This window comes from Musca autumnalis, unplaced genomic scaffold (assembly GCF_047663935.1).
Source record: "Musca autumnalis isolate F117 unplaced genomic scaffold, ASM4766393v1 scaffold_3, whole genome shotgun sequence".
NCBI classification, from domain to species: Eukaryota; Metazoa; Arthropoda; class Insecta; order Diptera; family Muscidae; genus Musca; species Musca autumnalis.
The window spans coordinates 133,127,636-133,143,566 of NW_027411866.1; the positions used below are offsets into that span (position 1 = coordinate 133,127,636).

The 15,931-nt window shown below is 36.0% G+C and overlaps 1 protein-coding gene across 2 annotated transcripts in view; it reads right to left on the bottom strand.

Moving 5' to 3' along the window:
- Positions 1-307: 307 nt before the first annotated feature.
- Positions 308-15,931, bottom strand: part of Rala (Ras-like protein A) — a 103,060-nt gene continuing 87,436 nt past the window's right edge. Inside the window, exons 5-6 of one of the 2 annotated variants that reach the window (XM_073974460.1) lie at positions 10,722-10,845; positions 308-514 (exon numbers count right to left, since the gene is read on the bottom strand). In XM_073974460.1, coding sequence (XP_073830561.1) covers positions 10,729-10,845 — 117 coding nt within the window. In that variant the 3' untranslated portion in view covers positions 308-514; positions 10,722-10,728. The remainder of the gene's footprint in view (positions 515-10,721; positions 10,846-15,931) is intronic. The other variant, XM_073974461.1, reaches the window with a different exon arrangement.

A 15,931-nucleotide genomic window follows, 5' to 3' on the forward strand; every position in this document is an offset into this window, starting at 1 on the left:
TGATTTATAGAAAAATACCCCTAATGACTTAAATAAAAATATTCAATTTAAATGGATTGCAGCAACGAGAGCTCGCCATACAATTCATTTAAACAGCAAACATTTTTACAAAATCGCGGGGGTAGGCATAGAAAATTAATTTTTTATGTGAGGTTATGTTTTGTTTTTGTCTTCTGTCTGTGTGTATTTCCGTTCTATTTTTTTATGTTTTTTAATTAATATGAATTATGTACGTATTTTATTTGTTTAGCAATATTTAATTTGCCTTCACTTGAATAGAAACAAAAAAAAATGAAATAAAAGAAAATTAAAATTGTAACATAAAATCATATATTTATATTGTTGTATTGTATATGTGGTTGTTGTTGTATGTATGTGTGTGTTTATGTTTTATTTTTGTTTTAAATTATTACAGCAATTGGCAGCAATGAGGTTTGGTATCATTCGGCTTCCGCTCCACGGTTTGTTGTTGTTTTTTACGTGTTGATATATCCCTGATTAGATCATAAAATACCTAGATGAGATTTCGAAAAAAAAAACAAAATATATATAACATAATTGTTATTTGAATATTTACAATATATTGAGTAAAAAAGCGAAAACATATTTGTATAGAATGAATATAGACCAACAAAAATGAAACCCAAAATCATAATGAGGTGAAGAAAAATAATATAGGATGAAATGAAAAATAATATCAATTTATAATAAAATGAACAGTTTGGCGAATGAAGCATATTAAAGTACAAACAAAAATCAAAAATATAAACACACCAATACAAAAGCATATTTACAATCTGAAAACATTAGACAAAAATAATATCCACATAAGCTCTTGCTCTAATAGATTTAAATATAAGAGACCTTCACCGTATCGTGTTGAGTAAAATGTAATTTGGTAATAAGTAAAAATTTAAATTTACAGCCGCTTTCACTATGTCGAACGAAAATGAAAACGAAAGAAAAACAACTAAACTTGTGTTTAATTTTTAATTTTGTAGTTGTTTTAAAGCAAACACAAAGTCAGTGTTGCCATGAAAACCCAAGTTTAGGTGTTTTTCGTTCGCAATCATTTTCTTTCGACATAGTGAAACAGGCCCTTAATCTTCATACGATGGATAATGTCGAAAAAATGATTGAAGACCCAACATCTGTTAAGATTAAACCCAGACCATTTTAAGACACACAGTGGACAAGATGATTCTAGAGGGTGTAACCAAGTATAACGAATACTTGTAAAGACATTTTATAATATACAGAAGTACTTAAGGTGTTCCCTACTATACAGAAGACTTTTCAAGGTCATCTTTAATAGACAGAAGAGCATTGAAGGCCTTCTATAGTAGAAAGAAGTTCTTTTAGGATAATCTCTAATAGATAGAAGACCTTTTAAGGTATTTTCTAATAAACGGAAGACTTTTAAAGGTCTAGTAGACAGAATAATTTTTAAAGTCTTCTCTAATAGACTGAAAACCTTCTCTAATAGACAGAAGACCTCTTAAGGTAGACAAAAGACCTTTCAAGGTTTCCTATAGTAGCCAAAAGTCATCTCTAGTAAGGTCTTCTCTACTGGACAGAAGAACTTTCAAGGTCCTATCTACTGGACAGAAGATATTTTAAGGACTTCTCTAGTATAAGAATACAATTTTCAGATTTTTACTAGTAGATAGAAGACCTTTTAAGGTCTATAATAGTAGACACAAGACCTTTTACGGTCTTCTCTAATAGACAGATGACCTCTTAATGTCCAGTAGATTTTTCATGGTCTTCTGTAGTTGCCAGAAGACTTTTTTAAATCTTCTCTAGTAGACAGAAGACCTTTGTAGGTCTTCACCAAAAGACAGAAGAACCCCGGACGATGGCTCAGTTCATTCACTTGTGCCTCACCGTCACCTGAAGCTTGCAACATTGCGATGGTTACAACATTTTGTGGAAGTATCGTACATGAATCTGAGGTGGAGGACTTGCCTTCATTGTACACTAGTCTGTCCAGTACAGACCTATTTCGCTTCAGATTGAGTCTAGTGACCCTTACGTGAAATGTAAGGAGGTAGGAACTAGTGTGGGCCTGGCGAGGTAGAGTTGCACGGTGTGCCTTAACCAAGTTTAAATGGAAGGTGCTTACACCTGGGAAGTTTTTGCAGATTCTGAAACTACAATGCTCATAGATGAGAAATATCAAGAAACAAAAAAAATCGCCGGAGGGATTTTCAAATAAATCGCGATTTAAGTTAACATTTTTAGGGGTTCTTTAGGTTTTCACGATTTTGCTTGGAAACCGCAAGTCGTATCGAAATGAGTCTAAAGAAAATGTTGTAGCTGTGAAAATTTTCTACAAGACTGATCTTTAGGTTTTTTCGTAGGTTTTACCATTTTTGAGATATAGAGGTTCAGTTAAAATTTTTAGGTTTTTATCTTAAGTCTTCAAGATTTTGCTTGGAAACCGCAAGTCATATCAAAATGCGACTAAAGAAAATGTTGAAGCTGTGAAAATTCTCTACAAGATTGAATGATTTATTTTTTTCTAGGTTGTACCATTTTCAAGATATATAAGTTTAATTTGGAAAATTGCAGTAATGGCATTGTTTTATAAGGAGGCGATACAGTCAGTGCATTGTCTCAATTTGAACTTCTATATCTCAAAAACGGTCAAACCTACGAAGGTCAATCTTGTGGATAATTTTCACATCTACAACGCTTTCTTTAGGCCCATTTACATAGGACTCGCGGTTTCCAAGCAAAATCGTGAAAACCTAAAGAACCCCTAAAAATGTGAACTTAAATCGCGATTTATTTGAAGATCCCTCCGGCGATTTTTATACCCTCAGCCTTTAGGCTAAAGAGGGTATTTACACTTTGATACGACCAAAAATGTGCCTCATCGAAATAATGGTTTTAGACCCCAATTATGTTTGTACGATATCCGTTTCAGACAATTTTGAGTAGATCTAGCAATGTCCGTCCGTCTGTCTGGCTGGTGCGCACGATAACTCTCGAACGGATCAATCGATTCGGTTCAAATTTTGGGTATCGAAATATTTTGTCCAAACTTTTTTTAAGTTCGAAGATGGGTTATATCGGTCCACTCCTTCCGGTACCTCCCCCACAAAAGTTCGGAAATGTTCGGGAAATTTGTGCGCACGATAACTCTTGTAGGGAATAACCGATTTGGTCCATTCTTTGCACATCGTGTAATTTCTACCAAACTTCGATGAGGTTCCAATATGGACTCAATCGGTCCAATCCTTCGAGTAGCTCCCACACAAAATTTCGGAAAAGTTCAGTTTAGGACCTGGTCTCGAATCGCTTTGATTTTTGTTTACGCAAGTTGTATTCGCTGTCCTCTATACGACACTGTAAGTTTCATTAGGGGCAAGTCCATACTTCCTGAGAAATAGCCTGAAAGTTACAAAAAACCCTATGACACCGTGTGTAGTGGTTGGAGCGCAAGATAACTCTCGAACGGATCTGCCGATTCGGTCCAAACTTTGACGTTCGTAATATTTTATCCAAACTTAGTTCAAGTTCGAAGATGGATTATATCGGTCCACTCCTTCCGGTACCTCCCCCACAAAAGTTCGTAAATGTTCGGAAATTTTGTGCGTACGATAACTGTTGAAGGGAGTGACCGATTTGGTCCATACTTTGCGTATTATGACATTTCTACCAGACCTAGATGAGGTTCCAACATGGACTCAATCGGTAAACTCCTTCGAGTACGTCCCACACAAAATTTCGGAAAAGTTCAGTTTAAGACCTGCTCTCGAAACGCCTTGTTTTTGTTGTAACATCTTGTATTCACTGTCCGCTATACGAAGGTACAAGTTTCCTCAGGGGCAAGTCCATACTTCCTGGAAAAATAGCCTGAAAGTTGAAAAACAAACCCTATGACACCATGCTTATGGGTGGAAGCACAAGATAATTCTCGAACGGAAATGCCAATTCCGGCCAAAATTTGGCCTTCGTAATATTGTTTCCAAACTTAGTTTAAGTTCGTAGATATGCCATATCGGTCTACTCCTTCAGGTACCTATCCCACCAAAGTTCAAAAATATTCGGAAAAATTGTGCTCACGATAACTCTTGTAGGAGTGACCGATTTGGTCCATACTTTACACATTCTCATAATATCTACCAGATATAGATCAGGTTCGAATATGGACTATATTTGTACCTCCCACACAAAATTTTGGATAAGTTCACTTTAAAACCTGCTATTGAATCACTTTGATTTTTGTTGAAGCAACTTACATTCGCTGCCTCAATTACGATGGTAAAAGTTGTTTCAGGGGCAAGTCCATACAGTTTGAGAAAACAGCCCGAAGGGTGGAAAAACCCCGTATGGCACCCCCATGGTCTATGTGGGTCCATTCCTTTAACCAACTTTTTTTGCAAAATTTTTGAACTTTAATCCTAATCAACATTTTTGTCGGTTCATGCGACCAACATTTTGAAACCCCCTAAATACATAAGTTTTTTGTGAAAAAAGTGTTTCAATTTGCACAGGCTGAGGGTATATCTCTGTCGGCAAAGCCGACTGATACTTTTTTACTTGTTTTTTTTTTTGTTTCTTGATATTTCTCATCTATGAGCATTGTAGTTTCAGAATCTGCAAAAACTTCCCATGTGTAAGCACCTTCCATTTAAAATTAATTAAGGCGCACCGTGGTTGCTTAATGTGAACATCACACCGATGGATAGTGGTGTCCTGCGTTATATGCTCGATATTTGTTCACTTTTGGAAGGTAATACAGACCTATATCGCTAGGGGACTTCAATGATCATCATGAGCTTTGACATTCCACTGTAGGCAATGACCATATTGGGTAAAGCGCTGACCAGTCAAATTGGTAACTCCACATTTTGCACGGTAAACTAAGACGCTGCTCGTAAGAGAATAGGAGAAGATTGCCACAACATGCCAGACTACATCGTTTTAACACTGGTCTAATAAATGACATGTCCTTGGCTCAGACCACCTTCCTATCATAGTCTCCATTAACATACCACCTCACTTCAGAGGGAGCTGGGGTAGTTAAGCACAATTTCCGGTACATTAACACAGTTGCAGCCGCTCGCTGCTACATACCAGCCGATGGAATACCAGAAATTAGACCAAATTTCCCAGCAAAGAGACGGGACTAGCAAATGTGCGTGATTAGCTTCGTCATTCAAACTTTGAAGGCCCATGTATTAGCGAACTTACTCTGGAAATAGCCAAACATAAGCGGGCCACCTAAAGCAATGCAACATTAGTACAGGATTAAGTAAATTGTGGGCAGACGTTGAATCATTCTCGAATGCGGCAAATATGGATGATAGAACAGGTGTTACCTTCAACGGCGGGAGACAGATAGATCCGAAGAGGTGCGCCTATTTTTTTACCCGGCAATTTATAAAGCTCCCCGAGAGTCATGGGGCGAAGGGGAGTGTGTTACGCCGTATTAGAGCCCTTCCATCCGAGAATGTTGATGATGGTGGTGCCACTATTGAAGCCGTACCAATATGCCAACAAATTCGGATTGTACAGGCCCTCCTATTACCAGTAGCAAATAGTCTAGAGGCACTAAGCCTCCCCATGAGGAGCAGCAGTTTCTCAGTTGCCCAACATCAGCGTGGATTCCGGAAAGTACATACCATTACAACCATATCCACACATATAAGTAGACGATTGAATTAGAACAGGCCGTGCGAACGAAGAGTCATGGTGGTTCTGACCAATCGAAAGCCAATGTTTGAAACATTGGATAATCGACTATATATTCGGACGCCAGCCGTTTGTCGGGAATATAAGTCTAAACCCCATTATCATAAGTCTTCTTTTGTTATAGTTTAGATTTTACGAACAGATTTATAGCGTTCCGGTTAACTTAAAGACAAATTTGAAGAAGGACCTTCTTGGCATTAACTTTTGTTATGAAATGTATATTTTTAATGCCTCCAAATTGGTTTATTTTTCGTTTTTAAATCAATTCAATAGTAAAAGAAAACATATAATAATGAACCTATGACCCGTAGTGTAAAACAGGGAATTTCCCTATGGAATTGTTTAATTTCTACCTTTCTGAAATACCACACTGTCCAGATGGTATAGAGATCGTAATGTACGATGATTGTACGATCTTTTGGTGATAGGTTATATGTCTACAAAGCAGACTTAGTACAGCTCTTCCGTCTGAGGAATATAGAAATGTTTGCTGCTAAATCAACTGTCACACTGTTCAAAATTTGGATGGCTGAAATGAGGCTCACCCTTAACATATTTGTCTATGGTGTCCTAATTCCGGCCAGTTACCACGCCATGGTCCAAACTTTCCACATCGCAATATTTTTTCCAGATATATTTTTCATAACTCTCACGGCAAGAGAGCATCGACGAAGGTCGTCCTAAAACGGCCGTTGTCATGTGACATACCATGGGCCTTTCATCCAACAGCATAGAGTCGATATTTCATGAACATCAGTCCGTAACAAATCTTCTTTTCGTTGGATCCCGCACAATTTGACAATCTTTAAAAAGGCTCGCGACGGTTTGTGCAAAGAAATGTTGAAAAAATGCTATGCTTTGAAAAAATTTTATAACAAACTAGCAAAGTTCCCGCTACTTCGTATGCGGAAACAAAAAATATAGAATATAGAAATGGCGAACACTGAAAATTTTGTTGCACTAATACCAATTTTAATCAATATTTATTTTTATTTTAGTATTCACGGTGTGTCTTAACCATATTTAAATGGAAGGTGCTTACACCTGGGAAGTTTTTGCAGATTCTGAAACTGCAATGATGAGAAAAATCAAGAAACAAAAAAAATCGCCGGAGGGATTATCAAATAAATCGCGATTTAAGTTCATATTTTTGGGGTTCTTTAGGTTTTCACGATTTTGCTTGAAAACCGCGAGTCTTATGTAAATGGGTCTAAGGAAAATGTTGTAGCTGTGAATATTCTCTACAAGATTGATCTTTATGATATTTTCGTAGGTTTTACCGTTTTTGAGATATAGAAATTCAAATTGAGACAATGCACTGACAGTATCGCCTCCTTATAAAACAATATCATGCTCAGTGCGCCTTAACTAACTTTTCATTAAAACCGCTTACATAGGGGAAAATTTCGCGGATTCTGCAATAGCAATGTTCATAGATAAGAAAAATAGAAAGGCAGAAAAAATCGCCGGAGGGATTTTTAAATAAATCGCGATTAAAATTCACAATTCTAGGTTTTTTTTTACGTTTTCACGATTTGGCTTGGAAACCGCAAATCGTATCGAAATAAGTCTAAAGAAAATGTTGTAGCTGTGAAAATTCTCTACAAGACTGAGCTTCAGTTTTTTCGTAAGTTTTACCATTTTTGAGATATGGAGGTTCAGTTCAAATTTTTAGGTTTTTATCCTAAGTCTTCAAGATTTTGCTTGGACTAAAGAAAATGTTGAAGCTGTGAAAATTCTTTACAAGATTGGATCATTTATTTTTTCCTAGGTAGTACCATTTTCAAGATATGTAAGTTTTGTTTGGGAAATTGCAGTAATGACATTGTTTTATAAGGAGGCGATACAGTCAGTGCATTGTCTCAATTTGAACTTCTTTATCTCATAAACGGTAAAACCTATGAAAATATCATAAAGGTCAATCTTGTAAAGAATTTTCACAGCTATAACATTTTCTTTCGGCTCATTTACCAAACCTATAGAACCCCTAAAAATGTGAACTTCAATCGCGATTTATTTGAAAATCCCTCCGCCGATTTTTTTGTTTCTTGATATTTCTCATATACATATGAGCTTGTAGTTTCAGAATCTGCAAAAACTTCCCACCGTGTATTGTTCGTACCCCTTTAGTTAGATTTTCAAAAAGGTCACCCTTACACATTAACAGCGAGACCAATGTTGCACACCAATACTCACCCTAAATCCAAAAATACAGATTCCAGCACTGTGCCTACACCCAACAACAAATTGATTACCATTAAGTACTTTTCGTATACTTATGGTACGTATTTCGACGACATATCTCAACCCTACACTGACATTAATAATAAAACAAGTAAAAAAGTGTCAGTGTCAGGCTTTGCCGACAGATATATACCCTCAGCCAATGTGGCCAATGTGAAGAGAAACTTTCACCTCCGGACAGATCGAATGTATTTAAGGTCGGTTGAACAGTTCGAGAGTTATCGTGCTCTCCGACCGCCACATATGGTGACATAGGAGTTTTTTACACCTTTTGGGCTGTTTTCCCAAGAAATATGGACTTGCCCCGGAAAAAAACATTTACCGTCTTAATGGAGGTAGCGAATGCAAATCGCTTCAACAAAAATCAAAGTGATTCGAGAGCAGGTCTTAAAGTGAACTTAGGCGAAATTTTGTGTGAGAGGTACCAGAAGGAGTAGACAAGTATAGTCCATATTCGAACCTGATCTATATCTGGTAGATATATTAGAATGTGCAATGTATGGATTACATCGGTCATTTCATTCAAGAGTTATCGTGCTCAACATTTTTCCGAACATTTTTGAAGTTTTGTGGGGGAGGTACCTGAAGGAGTGGACCGATATAGCCCATCTTCGAATTTAAACTATGTTTTGATAAAATATTACGAAGGCCAAATGTTGGACCGAGTCGACAGATCCGTTCGATAGTTATCTTGCGCTCCAACCACTACACAAGGTGTCATAGGGGCTTTTTGCAACTTTCCGGCCATTTTCTCAGGAAGTATGGACTTGCCCCTGATGAAACTTGTACCGTCATATAGGGGGAAGTTAATACAAGCTGCGGCAACAAAAATCAAAGCGATACGAGAGCAGGTCCTAAACTGAACTTAGCCGAAATTTTGAGTGGGATGTACCCGAAGGTGTGGGCCGATTGAATCCATATTGAAACCTTATCTAAGTCTGGTAGAAATTTCACGATGTGCAAAATATGGACCAAATCGGTTACTCTCTTCAAGAGTTATCGTGCCCACAAATTTTGCGAACATTTTGGAACTTTTGTGGGGGAGGTATCGGAAGGAGTGGACCAATATAGCTCATCTTCGAACTTAAACTAAGTTTGGACACAATATTACGAAAGACAAAATTTGAACAGAATTGATTCATCCGTTCGAGAGTTATCGTGCGCACCAGCCAGTCCAAACATACTTGGGGTCTAAAAACCTTATTTCGATGAGGTACATTTTGCCTGTATGAAAGTGTATATACTAGGCCGGGGCGATTTTAAAACCTTCATGGGCCCTTCGCGTTTCTTATTCCTGGGATTGAACTGAGCAAAAAAGTCCACTGGACCATATATCTACCGTGAAAATCGAGCCTCCCGATTTAGAATTTAAGTTTTTTATTGAAGTTTTTTGGATATTTTGGAATATAACAGCCAAACCGTTGAGATTTTCGATCCAAAACAAAGACAAACATTGTAGCCAAAACTCTCTAATACATCGCAAAAGCATTGGAACGCTCCTTCAGGCAGTTTTGGCCTTAAGAATGTCCAAACTTTTCGGAAAATTTCGATAAATGACATTGTGCTACAAAATTTGACCCGAAAAATATTCAAGCGTTCTGATGCAAAATTATATCGTGTTGGGATCCATGAACAACGACAATGCCTTTAGTTCGTTTGTATCACTTCATTTTATTTTTTTTATAACGGTTAAAGTAGTGAAAATCTGGGTTTCTTACATTTTCAAATTTAAACTGACATATCTTCTTTTTTTCACAACGGATCTCTAGTGACCCTTCTTCCTTTTAAAGGGATGAATAATATCTTTAGAACAAGTTATTATTTGTTTAGTTCGGTTAACAAACGGCTAAGTTATAGTGGTTTAAGTCTGAAAAACCCCACAAAAAAACTATAACTGAATTTCTCATAATTTTGAAAATAATTATTGAACAAAACAAAAACACATATTTTTGAATATTATTCAGTTATAGTTTTTTGTGGGGGTTTTTAGACTTAAACCACTATAACTTACCTGACACCTTCGGAACAAGAGTGTTCCTCACCCAAAATTTCAAGATTCTGGCTTTAGCCGTTTATTCTGGGCGTTGATTATCAGTCAGTCATCATTACTGAACTCTTTTATAATATTAGATTATAGGGAATATATTTTTGTAATCAATAAAAAACTGTTTCTCCCTAAAAACTTATAGAAAGGAAATTTTAAATACTTATGTATTTAATCCTTCAATGAGTGGTGATAATAAATTAATGCGGAATTTCAATATTACAATTCTTATTGAAATATTCATTTTAATTCTAATAAGGAATTATTTAGATATAAGATATTTGTAAACGATGAAGTAATAAGCAATACTTGGCTAAAGCTTTATTTTAATAACATTCATCGTCCTGCAAAAGCGGTTAACTTTTTAATTAAACCATGGTTGACTACATACTTTTTAAAAAATAATAAATAAAAATAATAAACAATAACAACCCAGTAATAAAACACCCCAATAATGTAATAAATATAGTAACTAGAAGCGGGAAAATAATAAATGATAAATACAAATTAATAACAAAAAATGTTAATTAAATGAATTTGACGTAAGTAGGATGAAAATTAGTATCTAATTCAAAACTACAATAAGATGAAAAACAAAAGATGAGTGAATAAGTGTGCAATGATATTTGTTTGTTATGTTATAAATAATATTTATTATTTAGTATATAATAAAGTAATAAAAAAAAAACAAAAAAAAGAAAAGAAACATAAATGTTTTGGTATGCACCTATTGCCTAAAGATGTGTACACTTCAATCTCCGTTTCTTGCATCTATCTTTTGCTCGCCCGCTGGTCGCTTTTGAATCTTCAGTTTTGCGTGATCTTATTTCGCGCATCAGATCGAAAAATACCTGTGGCGTTAAGTAAGTAGTAAGGTATGATCCCCGGCGTATGTAAAGGATGCGGACAAGAGAGTTTGCACAATGGACGGATGAAACGGGCGTTCGATCGACCGGATCAATCGTTTTTTATGGTTGTAAAAAGCAAAAGAGAGATAAAGAAAATATATAATGCAGTAGTAGATTGATTGTATTTTGTATCAGGGTACGTAAGATAAATAGAGAGAGAGAGAAAAGGTAAAAAGAATGGAGAAAGTAATTAAATTATTTTAATTAAAATTTTTAAAAGCAATTTATAGCTATTATTTTAGGATTTTTTTAAACTTCAACTAGAATCTAAAATAAAAGAATAAGTTTTATAACTATTTCTTTAGAGTGTAAACTAAATTTGCAGCAAATTAAAATAAATAAATTAAATTTTTAAAACAAAATCTAAAAATTTATACAAAATAGGGGGAAATGATTGTTACTACTATTTAGAACTTAAAACAAATTTTATTGAATTTCCCGCAACAGAGTCGCAATTTAGAGGGAAATAATTCACATGCAAGGGAAATGCCGTCGTATTTTGGACCTATGTAAGTACGTTGTTGTGCTTAGTGCAAAATACGCGACATTTTTAAATTAAAACACCTTTTTTTTAACTGAATATGTCCTCAAATAGATCCCATAACTTTATATCCCTTAAATTTGTCCTGAATTTGTTTCTTTATTATCCAGAATCTTTGGAAAGCTATTTCCTACTTGAGTGCATGGATAAATGTTATCATAATTTTTTTGTTAAATTTACGTGTGCTGTGTGTTATTTTCTTGCAAATGTAAATTTTTTTGCTAAACATGGTGACAGTTTTATAAAATAAAGTTTGGAAAATGTGAAAATATAATCGGTTGTATATGAAAATTGTCAAAAATCCTGAGTTCCTGATAATACTAATATCATATGCCAACTTAATCCTGTATATTATGATGGTAAAGTTGACCTTTGGACTCTATTTTCATTGGTTTCAATTTGGCTTGAGGTCATACTACAAATTTATTTAACCACAGCTTATAGGAAAAAGAATTATGGTTATGAGAATCATATTTTGAAGGAATTTTAGAAAGATTTTTGTGGCTGCAAACTAGTGATACTGTGTCAAAATAACAGTTTTCCCAAATATGATTCCTGTAACCATACTATTTATACCATACATCACTATGTGGGTAGGGTATTATAAGTTGGTTTTGCCCAAAAAGTTTGTAACGCATCGAAATAATGGTCGTAGACCCATAAATATATATACCAAAATTAATGTTTCGACGAGCTGGGTCGATCTGGGTATGTGGCAGCGTTGCCGACAGTTTTTGATGGGAAATCGTCAATAAAATTTGGAAGTCATCAATAAAATTTTGGAAATCGTCAATAAAATTTGGAAAATCGTCAACATAGTCCAAAACCAGGCTTGGTTACCGCTTAATTGGAATTTTTTCGCTTATAGTTACAACAATGAGACTGGCTGTATAAGATATACAACCTACAGCAGTAAAGCTAACTTAATCTCACTTAAATACCACCATAAAAATCTTTCACCAGATGAGAGTTCCCCCTATGGCTATCGAGTCTGCAACAATGCAGCAAGGTAAATACAATGCCAGTTTTGTAGAGTTGGGTAATCTAGTTCCCGAGCTGATCGATATCTCTATTTCCTTTTCCCAAAAGAAACTAGTTCCTTAATATAGTTCCAAATAGTTCCGGGATCGACGTAGTTCAATGAATCGTTCTCTTTCGTCGTTCTTTTGTTTCCTTCGTTTCAAATAATTCCGAGCAGTGTACGTAAAAATAGTTTATGAAACATTTCCAATGGTTTCGTTTCGTATTTTCCATAGGAACAATACAAAACGAAACATAACCCACGATGACCGAACTCGCTGCTTTGTTTCGTTTTGTTTACATTCGTGAGTGCGAACAAAACGAATAGCGAAAAGTTCTCAATTCCACAACAACAGATAGAAAATGAAAAAGTTCAAAACACATGAATGATTCATTTGGTGGTTGAAAAAACAACATTTCGCATCTCGCGAGCAACCAAGAGATCTTCTCTTTCCGCTCACTAATGATAATGTTAGCTGATAGTGTTGTTAAGCAATCAAAGGTGTGTGTGTATGACTGAGTGTGGCATTGATTGATTTCGCACAGCAAATGTTTGCCAAAAATTCTTTTTGTTTCGGTGGTGAATGAAACAAACTCGACAAAGCATAGCCGAAGTAAATTTCAGTAATCGTACGGTTTTCGTATTTTTGCATTGAAAAGTTTGTGGTTTTGTTTTGAGAGCGAAACGATTCAGAGAAACTGACAAGTTTGTGACTTTGTGTGGTACGGGAATCGTTTTGTTTGTTTGCGTTCATTGGTTCCGAGACCGCATAAGTTCAGCGAATCTTTCTCTTCCATCGTTCTTTTTGTTTTCATCGTTTGGTGGATTAATTGACACAAACAAATTGACATAAAAATGAATAAATTGCAACGATTGTGATTTACGTTTATTTAGCAATGTGCATCATCTGAATAATGAACGAAGCGAACGAGAAAGATGGAAGTGAGTGTGGAATTGAAGGAAGGAGAATTAAAGGAACTATATGAATGCAAGAGCTGGATATAGTTCCTTGTCCGGAATAGTTCCTTCGAACTAGTCGTTCCGGAACTACACAACTCTACAGTTTTGAATATCGCCTGATTGACTGTGTGACCGTCCATGTCTTTCGGTCATGGCTCATGACTGACTATCTGACCTCTTAAAGAGCGCAGAAAGTTGGAGACTTATATTTTTCACAACGAGATAGAAGATTTCCCGTCATTAACAATCCTAAACGAATTGCTAAGAACATTAAGAAAAGCTCATAAAATCGAGTTTGCATTATTGTTTTCTTTAAATTCTTTCGTTAAATTTCGGTTTAAATATAGTTATCCTGTCTTATTTCATGCAATTTTGGCTAACGTTAAAAATCGTCATTTCAGGGCATAAAATCGTCATTTTCCAATTTTGGGCCAAAAAAATCGTCAAAATGACGATAAATCGTCAAATTCGGCAACACTGTATGTCTGTTCATCTAAACCTTGTAATCACGCTACAGGTAGCTATTTTGATCGAATCGTCAAAAAATTTTGGGTGTTGACGGCGGTCCCGGAGGGAAAGAAGCCTATTAATTTTCGTGATGGCCAGGTAATATTCAGGAGTCGTAATGGGCAAAAAACTTATTTGGAGAAAACGTCAACGTTTTTCTAAAGCAAAGCCTGACTATGAAAGTGGAAAATCGTATATTTGCAATGGTGCAAAGTAGATATCGCAATAGTCGGTAATACATCCCATTTCCCTTTTTTTGAAATCACGCTACAGTTCTGAATTTTGGTTGCATCATAACGAAATGGGGGTCTCACAGAGAAAGAAGCCTATTGATGTTGGTTATGGTCGGATAATTTTCAGGGGCCGGAATGGGCAAAAAACTTATTTTGAGAACATTCAACATTTTATTCATATGCGAATATCTCCGCTTCTAGCCCGTCAATGGAAAGCCCGTCAATGAATCACCTTTATTATGATGCAAAATAGGTTGGCACACATCCTACTTTCCCGTTTTTTATTAGAATTGTACTGACGAGTATCTCAGCTTTGGTTGGATGTATTTCAACAATGAAGATATGTTCCCAATTGCTTTACCAAAATTGGTGAAATGCTTGTGATGTTGAAAAAGACTCTGCGATATCTCAATTTCCAATTTATGAAATTTTATTTCCATGTCAGATATTTCTGCTTCTGTTGGACATATTCCAAGTAGAGAGCTTGATAATGAACCTAAACCACCCGATCTTTAAATTAATACAAAAAGTTGCATTTATGGTAAAAGATTATAATATTTTGAAGTTTTTTACTTTAATGACAAATACTTCTGCTTCCATTCGGTGTATTAAAGATTAATCAAGAAGACCAGCAAAGCATTCAATCAGTACCAAGTAGATGTCTGCAGAAGTCAAATATAAAATTAAATATAAATTATTTTGGTTCAGTTCGACTTAAGTCATTTGGTATAAAAGCCGTATAGGTGAAAACTACAGTACCTCGAGTTTACAAGTGAAAAGCTTATCCACAAGGGTAGTGGGGTAGGGTATCACATAGTCGGCCCCGCCGCGACTATAGCCTTTTCTCGCTTGTTTTTATACCCTCAGCATTTATGCTAACGAGGGTATATCCACTTTCTTACGCGCAAAATGTGCGGTTTTAGACCCCAAGTATGTTTGGACGAAATGTGTTTCAGATAATTTGGAGTCGATTTAGCAATGTCCGTCCGTCTGTCTGGCTGGCTGGTGCGCACGATAACTCTCGAACGGATGAGCCAATTTGATCCAAAATTTGCCTATCGTAATATTTTGTCCAAACTTAGTTTAAGTTTAAGATGGGTTATATCGGCCCACTCCTTTCGGTACCTCCCCAACAAAAGTTCGAAAATGTTCGGAAAATTTGTGCGTGCGATAACTCTTGAAGGGAGTAACTGATTTAGTCCATACTTTGCACATCGTGAAATGTGCAATTCTACCAGACTTAGATGAGGTCCCAATATGGATTCGATCGGTCCACTCCTTCGGGTACCTCCCACACAAAATTTGGGAAAAGTTTAGTTTAGGACCTGCCCTCGAATCGCTTTGGTTTTTGGTGCAGCAACTTGTATTCATACGACGATAGAAGGTTCATTAGGGGCAAGTCCATACTACCTGAGAAAATAGCCTGAAAGGTACAAGAACCCCTATGACACCGTGTGTAGTGGATCTGCCCATTCGGTCCAAAATGTGGCCTTCGTAATATTTTGTGCAAACTTAATTTAAGTTCGAAGATAAGCCATATCGGTCCACTTCTTCAGGTACCTCCCCCACAAAAGTTCAAAAATGTTCGAAAAAATTGGACGCACGATAACTCCTGATGAGAGTAACCGATATGGTACATACTTTACCCATCCTAATATATCTACCAGATATAGATCAGGTTCGAATATGGACTATATTTGTCGACTCCTTCGGGTACCTCCCACACAACATTTTGGGTAAATTTACTTTAAGACCTGCTCTCGAATC